We start from the raw sequence: 9146 nt of genomic DNA on the forward strand, positions 1-9146 counted from the left end.
CCCCACTTATGAGATCACACTGAATATGTTGTTATTATTGTATTGCATAAAAAGAATTGCAAAAATGTGTTTTTGTAAGTTTTTGAAATAAAATTCTAAAAAAGAGAGAACATTTTTGATGAAATGTTAGAGGGTGTTTTGTTACAAGAAAAATTCAGCTACACACAAAACGCTAACAAGTCTATAAAAAACAAAATTATCCAAACATGTTTTTCCTATTGTACAATTTTTCTTTCCAAAGAATTTGTCCAAATTGCTAGGGTGGGCGTTCGGCCAATTCGGTTTGGATTTTCGATTTTCGGATTGAAGAAATGACAATCCAAATCGAATCCAAAAAAACTTCGGATTGGATCAGATTTTTTAAGTTTGGATTCGGATTAATCGGTTTGCATATTTTGAATTTTCGGTTTTGAGTTTATAAGTTGAGATATTTCTTCTTTCTATAATAATGAACATCCAATTGAAGAACTCATGTTAAATTGCCTAAAACGTTCCTCATTTTCACCCGCAATTATCCAAATAAAGTATTCAAGTAATAAAATTATCATAAAGGAAATACAACAAAGAAATTAGTAAGGCCGATAAGAGGTAACATTAGTAAAATCATGTCCAAATAAAAAGTATTCTGATAGTAACTTAGTAATTAATATTGAATATATGGATTATATCTAATAGTTAGGATATTGGACTTGTTACAATTGGCATACGAATAATGGACTACATATATATTATAAAAATTTTGGATTTTCGGATATTTAAAAAATAGAAGTACCAAATTCAACATCCAATCCGAAATCCTACAATTTTAAAAATTAAATTTGAAATCTAATCCATAATCCAAACCAAAAAATCAAACAATTCGAATTTTAAATTTCGGGTTTGCCCAAATTACGGGGAAAGATTCACGAATACCTAAAAAATCTAAAATATTTACCCATCTCTACCTAAATCAAAATATTTACGAGTCCTACTCATTAATATATTCATCATATAAAGGTATAAAACCCATATTTTTTTGTAAGTACTGCAGTCTTGTAAAACTAATGAATATTTTAATATTTTGTTGGAAAACCAATTCAAAGTTGTAGTAGGATACCTTAATTATTTAGGATTTGATTTATTTAATTCATGTCTAAATAGGATTTGTAGTTAGAATAGATATAGGAATATGCTTTCTTGTTTCTAGGTTTCATACTATTATAAATAAGGGTATTGATAGCTTATTTTATGTGTGGAAGAAATAAAGAAGTGTGGAGACCTTTCAGAGAGATTTATAAATAAAATAATTTCCTTCATATTTAGATCAGAATTGAGGAAAATGATACTTAATTAATGGTAATTAGAACAGCAATATTCTATTATTCTTTTGTCGTGAGTTTGATCTGCTACCTCTCTGCCATTTTATTTGATATAAGAACGTATCAGTTAAAATCCAGCAATAACGAAGAAGAATATGATATTAATGATTTTAAATGTTAAACTTGATGATAAAATTTCACATCAAAGTTAGAAATACTGAATTATTACGTAAATTTTATTTTATTTTTTAAGAAAGTGAAACTTTTTCTTTGGTTGAAAAGATATTCAAACAGATTTTTTCCAACAATTTTTGAAACAAGCGCAACTTTAATTCTGAAAATTGGGAAGTTTTGGAATTGAAGCATAAAAGAAACTGGAAATGGACAATGACAAGTCACAACCACATAACAATGATTAAAAAAAGAGAGAAAGAAACATGGCTAGTGGCTAGTATTACAATTCTGCAATGTCATAATCTATGATATGTCAGCACAATTATAGTTCCCTAATTATAACAAATTCTAATAAAATGGGATGACAACTATTGCCAGAGAAACTTTTCTGTTCTTATTCCATTTGTAAACGAATCAACTATTCAACAAATAAAAAGTAGTTACACAATTTTTTGAGTTTTTAATCTCTGATTTCTTTTTTGGGTATGAATATAATGAATATTGATAAGACTTCAAGTCCAATAAGCAATTCCCCAGCCAAGTTAGCAGTGTGAAATAGCAAATAAAAGCTGCGCCGTCTTCGACTACCTGTACAAGCAAAATCCAATTAATCTACACATTACCATCACTATGTGCTGAAGAGTATAATAACACATTTCAGCAGCCATGCACGTTTCACAGCCAAATTTGAAAATTAGTTGTTGTCAAAGACAGCCATGACAGTATTTATCACAATATTAACACATCGAATTAACAAGTCCATTTCAAAGCTGGTTCATGTCGTGATCACTAATTCACTACATGTCTGTTAAATATAAACGCAAGGTATCTCCCGTCCCAGATGGAACCTAGGTAGGTCTAAAGACATCCAAAGACAAAACTATTGTATCAATGGCACAAAGTTATAGGACCTTCATAATCAAGCTGTTCTTGCCCGAATCGGGTCTCTATGTCAAGTTTTATATCAAGATCGCAACATGTGCCTGCATGTCCGGTAGCACAACCAGGGGCGGAGCTAGCTCTTCGCCCATGGGTTCGGCTGAACCCAATAGCTTTGGTTCAACCTCGGTATTTGTCTGAAGAAACCTATTGAATATGAACAAATTATAAATTTAGAATCTAGTAACTTAAAAGGACCAGAATCGCAAACCCATAAACTTCAATTCTTGGCTCCACCTCTGAGCACAACCAAGGGCCGGTCGATTGATGCATGTCCAGTAATAAAGGGCAGATCAAGAGAGGAACTTTTTTTGATCGGTAGGCGAAGCAAGAGAAAACTTTGTAGCAAAGAGGGTATAAAGTGGTAGTACTAGTTTCTGAAACTAACTAGATGTGGTGAAGGTTTGTCATAACAACTAGAGAATCAAATTCAGTGGGAATATGTATGTGGAAAATGTCAAAGTGGATTCTTCCATTTGTCAAGTTTATCTACTCATATTAAGCCATTGCTGATGTAAGAAAAGGCTTCAAATGGGCTCCATCAAGTTTAAAAGTCACACAGCCAACTTTGCTGCTAAAAGAATCCTACTCTGTGTTACACCTTTTCAAGAATTTGCCAACCAAAAATTTCCATCATGCCAGATCACTTCTTTATAAGCACATACTTTTATCTACAAGGAAACCAAAATAAATACTATCCCCCCAACCCGACCTACAAGAAAAAGAAATAAATAAATAAGGAAAGAGAACAAGCACACACACTACGCACAAAAAAGCAGCCTGAGATAGCTAGATGAAGAGATCAAAGCACCAAATGCCACATCAAAAAGCACATACAACTCATAATTTTGTGCCCCCCTCCCCACTTTTCTCCTAATACGCGGGCCACTTTCTGCGCCTTGGCAAAATTACATTGGTTGTTCTATCAAAACCAAGAATTTCACTTGTAGTTTGGATAAGTAGAAGGAATATATTATAGTATTAAATAGGGAAAAAAGTGGTGGAAGTAAAAAGAGAGGCAACTTAGAATTGACTCGAGGACGATAGGTGACGCCAATATTGACTGCTCCACATCAGATTGATGCAACAAATACTCTATTTGAGAATAATGGTAAAAAAGAAAGACACAAGATGTCATAATCAGATATAGGCTTCACCAGCAAATACAAAAACCAATGAGCCTTTCCACTTGGCAATTATATTCAATGTGAAAAATAATTCAGAATATGTTGATAGATGGACTCAGAGAGGGTGGCTTTCTTTTCCAATACAAGCCAATATGGACTTTTGTCTTCGTGAAGATGATGGGAATTTTGTAAAAATGAGATTCATATGCATGATTGCTAGTGGAAATAAGATAAGGGTGATGAGACCCATTACCATATCTTCAATAAAGAATTGATACAATGAAAGGTATCCTAGAAAGTAGGTGATTAACAGTTGACTTGGGCAGCCTGGTGCACAAGGCATCCAGCGTTCACGCAGGATCCAGGGAAGAGCCGCACCCCAAGAAGGGGTGTGATGTGGACAGCCTACCCTAATGCAAGCAATAGTGGCCGCTTCCTCGGTTCGAACCAGTGACCTATAGGTCACACGAAGACAACTTTACCGTTGCTCCAAGGCTGCTCTTCGTGATCAATTATGATTAACAATTGACTATTGCTAGGATAGTATAAGGTGGGATTTCAGCTTACAAATTGCAAAATTAATAAAAACAACTTTGAAGCAGGCATCATATATAGTTAAATTTAAATCAGACTGATTAATTAAGGGAATAATGAAAGCATAAATAAGGAGAAAAATGAGGTTGACAGTCTTTCTTACCTTTAATACCTATCTATCAGCAAAAGTTGTTGACAAAATTGAATCATCTCTAATCTACTAGTATCCCCATATTTGATCTATTGTACCGCTTTCAGTCTTGTATCAAGAAAACCAGAATAAGCAGAAGAAAAGCAGAAATAGACAAGGCCTGGAACAAACAAAAAAAGGATAGCATTAGAAGAGTATATATAATATGCAAGATTCAACAATTCAGAAAAAGAATGAAAACAAGTCTTGAAATTACCACAATTATGCTGTAATTAAAAGGACTTAATGAAAATAATGTAATGCGCGATATATGAAGCAAGATGGAAATAACAGATTCCTTACGTTTTTCTTGGCAGCTGAATAATCCATACGCGGAAGGAATCCTTGTAACCCGATGTTATAAACTGGAGTTCCATCGGGATAGTAGAGGCCATAATTCCTCTCTGATGCTGGACCAGGCTTTAGATTTTCATTAAAGAGCGCAAACACATAAATATCAATGGGCTCGGATGGCTTTGCTGGAGTTCCTTGATTTTGTTGTATACGCCGAAACAAGTTACCATTATATTGTGCAGCATTTTCAGGTGTTGCTCCAAACTCATTTGGGTCGCCCTTAGATGGCCACCCTGTCTCAGAAACTTTAACTTGAATGTCTGAGTAGCCCATTGCCTTAACCGCTGAATGAACTGCATCAATTTGTGCATACAACATGTTGTCATACTTTAAATTTGTGATTGGGTCAATCGTACCAGCATTAGGCCGGAAAAGTACATAATCAAGTGGGACTTGATCGGGGCTGTCTTTGTATGCAAAGAATGGATAGGCATTTATAAGAAATGGCGACTTGGTTTGGGCATGGAAATTGAGAATGCCATGAATGTATTCAGCAAGATCTTGTCGAAATGAACCAGAGGAAGGCGGAAAAGAGTTGCCCAAGATCCCAGCCGAGTGGGCGTGTGCAACATATATATCGTTGCTAAGGCCAAGATTAACAAGAGCCCGATATACACCTTGCATTGCCGGGAGGAGGTTATTCATCATCTGTGTATCGTTCCCCGTTAAGATCTCGTTCCCAACAGTAATACAAGTGATTTTAGTCTGAGTATGGTAAGGTTGAACATGCGATTGAATCCAAGCCTGAGCTTGTTGAGGATCAGTCATTCTTTGTAGGTACTCATTCCCAAGTCCAATAACGAATTCCACATCCGTGTTAGCAAATGCGCTTAACACGTTTGGATCAGCGTCATAAAGTTTTACTCTCGTAACATTGATAGATCTGAGGAGATAGGAAACTCGCGACGGTGTTGGCAAATTATTGGCAATTTGGCCATAGTTAATTCCAATTCCAAGGCTGAGGCTACTTGCAAATAAATCTGATCAAACAGTGTTGAAATAACAGTAAATACCTTATAGTATGTGAAAAACACATCCATTCAACAATTAAGAAACTACCTACCAGTAGAAAATTAAATATCCACCTATACTTAACCAAGAAAATCAGAGCAAAAACTCAGTTTTTTCAAACAAATGACTATAACCATCTTCTACTGATAATTTCAATTATATATTCAATAACTCAACCCAATAAAGAAACACAAATTCCCTATTCCTTAGGATCAAGAATCCACCTTCACTAAATCTGTTTATAAACACTTAGCAACAACTTCATATTCACATTAGTTAAAGGCCAAGCAATACTACAATTCCCATCAAGTAAACAAGAAACCAACTTAAAAAGACTGAATCTTTATAACCAATGGCAGTTCTTACCTCACCCAAGAACCAAAGTAGCATAAAAACAAACTAGTTGATGAAAAGGACATACAAGATTTGTACAAAAAAGGAAGTGACCTGAAAGAGTAAGGAGGAGGAGAAGAAGAGGCTTGAGGAAGTTGAAGAGGATGGCCATTTCCCCCTTTGCCAGCCTAGCTAAATCTCAGCCACCACGGCTCTTTAATGATGTATATGTATCCTTATTTATACTACATGCAAAAACTTCCTTTATTTCTCATTTCCCTTTTTCATTGTTACTTGTTAGTACTAGTATATAGTATTTTCTTATTAAGCCTATTTAAAAGGAAAATATACTTTTATTTTTTTAAGGGGAGCCTCGGCAATACTGGTAAAGTTACTTTCACTCTTAATGTGATCGGGAGGTCACATGTTTGAGCCGTACAAACAGCCTCTTGCTGCCTTGCATAATAAGGTTGGGTGCAATAGACCCTTGTAGTTCGAAGAAGATTAGTGCACCAAACTGACCTTTTATGACATACCTGTCTTCTTGCCTAGTATAAATTCAAACGAAGAATATCTTATTATATATTATTTTTTATATAGGTGTTGTCTGGTCTAACTAAAGCCATCTAAATTTGTTAAACTTGCAAGTACATGTTACTAAAATAATTTATTTAGCAAAGTTGAAGAAGATGGACTCATCAAATACTAACTGTAAATTAACTTTAAATTATTATACTGCTACTTTCGTGTCTCGACCACTTGACCATTCATTTATGAACATAAAACGATAAGTATATTATACAGCTATTATATAGTATTATAGCTAGCAGCTACGCACAAATTATTTTGGTGAAATCTATGTGAAGATTTTTTGTGACTATTTCCAGTCGCTTTCTTACACGTAAGTTCTCTGTTTCCTTTCTGTATCAGGGCCGTTATGTAGTTGACACGTGAAATTTACCGACATAACTTTCTTATTTTCAAAGAGACCCTTGAAATTTTTCATTATTACATTTTGGCTGCAATGGACTTTCTCTTTTGTTTCCTAAAGTACAATAAACATTTCCCATCAATTACCGCGTGATTAAAAGAAAACTTCCCGTTTTATGCATTTTTCTTTTGGTCCAAATTATTTAGTGGAGATACTGTTCTTTCTAGTTCGGAGATGAGCTTGCTGAGGTGGATGTGCGGGCACATTAGGATAGACAAGATTAGGAATGAAGATGTTCGGAAGAAGGTGGGTATGGCCCCTGTGGATGACAAGATGCGGGAAGCAAGACTCAGATGGTTCGGACACGTGCAGAGGAGAAACCTTGATGCGCCGGTAAGAGGTGTGAGCGGTTGGCCGTGGTGGGTACGAGAAGAGGTAGAGGGAGGCCTAAGAAGTATTGGGGAGAGGTGATCAGGCAGGACATGGTACGAATGCGGATTTTCGAGGACATGGCCCTTGATAGGAAGGTCTGGAGGTCAAGCATTAGGGTTGTAGGTTAGGGGGTAGTAGAACTTTTCTTACTTCTTTCCGGGGGTGAGGCGGGGTTGGATTAGGGTTGGCCTTAGATGGCTTGCAGATACACACTATACTTGCTGTTTATCTGAGCCCCGGGCCTGGTTACTGTTATTGCATGTCATCCATCTTTTGATTGTTATGCTTCTGTTACTATTACGATTTCTATTGGAGTTACTAATGAATTGTCTTTTCTTGTTTTTCTTATTTCCATCTTTCTAAGCCGAGGGTTTATCGAAACAGCCTCTCTGCTTTATCTGGATAGGGGTAAGGTCGCGTACACATTACCCTCCCCATACCCCACTTGGTGGGATTTTACTGGGTTGTTGTTGTTGTTGTTGTTGTTGTTGTTGTTGTACTGTTCTTTCTAGTTCATTGATTTGCACATCATCTCTTTTTCTCCCGAGTGAAATAGCGAGGATGCAACTTACAGCTAGGTTAAACTGTAAAATTATTAATAATATTTTATGATAAATATAACTTACCATATTTTTTGATTAACTAGTCTTAGGGTTCGCGCTTTGCGCATGTACTCTATATCAATGAGTATAAATAATATGTTTGAGTTATAAAATAGAATTGAAAAAATATAAGCTCTTAAAAATGACAAATATTGATCCTATTTGGTCAACAAGAATATTTTTGACAGCTTAGTGATCTATTAGGGAACTAAATGTCGAGGTGATATGTATTCTAGATAGGGAACTAAAGAAAATTAAAAAAAATACAATAAATTATGTAGATAAAAGGAAAATATTCATTGTTGAGTAGAATTTAGCTATGGGTGAGTCATAGATTATCAAAAAATATCCTTTTTGCTATGAGATGAATTTCAAAGTTAATTCTTATTTTCCTTAAGTCAAATTTAATAAACATTTTTTTTACCAAAAAAAGCCATTTTCATCTTGTTGACGGAAATAAACATTACAGTAAATTAAGATATTGTGTTGGAAACAAAGTATTTTAATTTAGTATTTTCTGATATGTATTCTAGATAAAATTTTAATGATTTTAAAGTCCTAAATATAAGGACTTCTTACTAAATTCAAATAAGGAAAGATTTAAAAATAATAAATTTGATTTAATTCAAACACCTAAATATTAGCTAGGAGAATAATCAAATGACTATTTTGTCAAGTGTGAACTCTATTTTAAAAGGGTAAAAAAGGCGAATGACATTTCGCTAAGGGCGTTCATGCTTTTAATATAGTAATAGATAATAGATAATAGATAATAGATATGAATAATATTGAGAACAATAGCTTCTACACAAATTATACTTATATGCAACTTGATCATTGTGTGAAATTCACCAACGGATCATGTAATGCTAAAGCATAGTAACTCCATTTCCATATCTTTTAGTAAATGTCCTAAAATCTTGTCTAAAAATGTGCTTTTTATTTACTTTATTGTGCTAGCAATTATGCACAATTTGTTAAAATGTGTTGAACTCAAAATTTGTAGTGATTATTCAGCATAACAGAAAAGTGGACTTAACAATTAGCAAGTTTAAAGACAAATTGAAAAGTGGACTTAACAATTAATGAGTTTAAAGACAAACTGGTGAGGTCAATTCGATTAAATGGTACAAGACTATGTCGATACCAAATGGATTATCATAATATGGTATCAGAGTTGTAGAGATGGACGAATATTAAGAGGTAGAATAAAAGTGTTAG

At 34.4% G+C, this 9146-nt stretch overlaps 1 protein-coding gene across 1 annotated transcript; it reads right to left on the reverse strand.

Annotated features, from left to right (window-relative positions):
• Nucleotides 1-1693: 1693 nt before the first annotated feature.
• LOC109205750 (glucan endo-1,3-beta-glucosidase 14) lies at nucleotides 1694-6193 on the reverse strand. Its single transcript, XM_019368495.1, has 4 exons — nucleotides 6075-6193; nucleotides 4566-5596; nucleotides 4236-4383; nucleotides 1694-2060 (listed from the first exon to the last, which is right to left on the reverse strand). The coding sequence occupies exons 1-3, from the start codon at nucleotides 6130-6132 to the stop codon at nucleotides 4327-4329; spliced, it is 1146 nt and encodes a 381-aa protein (XP_019224040.1). The 5' UTR covers nucleotides 6133-6193; the 3' UTR covers nucleotides 1694-2060; nucleotides 4236-4326.
• Nucleotides 6194-9146: the final 2953 nt, after the last annotated feature.

Source organism: Nicotiana attenuata, unplaced genomic scaffold (assembly GCF_001879085.1).
Source record: "Nicotiana attenuata strain UT unplaced genomic scaffold, NIATTr2, whole genome shotgun sequence".
NCBI lineage: Eukaryota > Viridiplantae > Streptophyta > Magnoliopsida > Solanales > Solanaceae > Nicotiana > Nicotiana attenuata.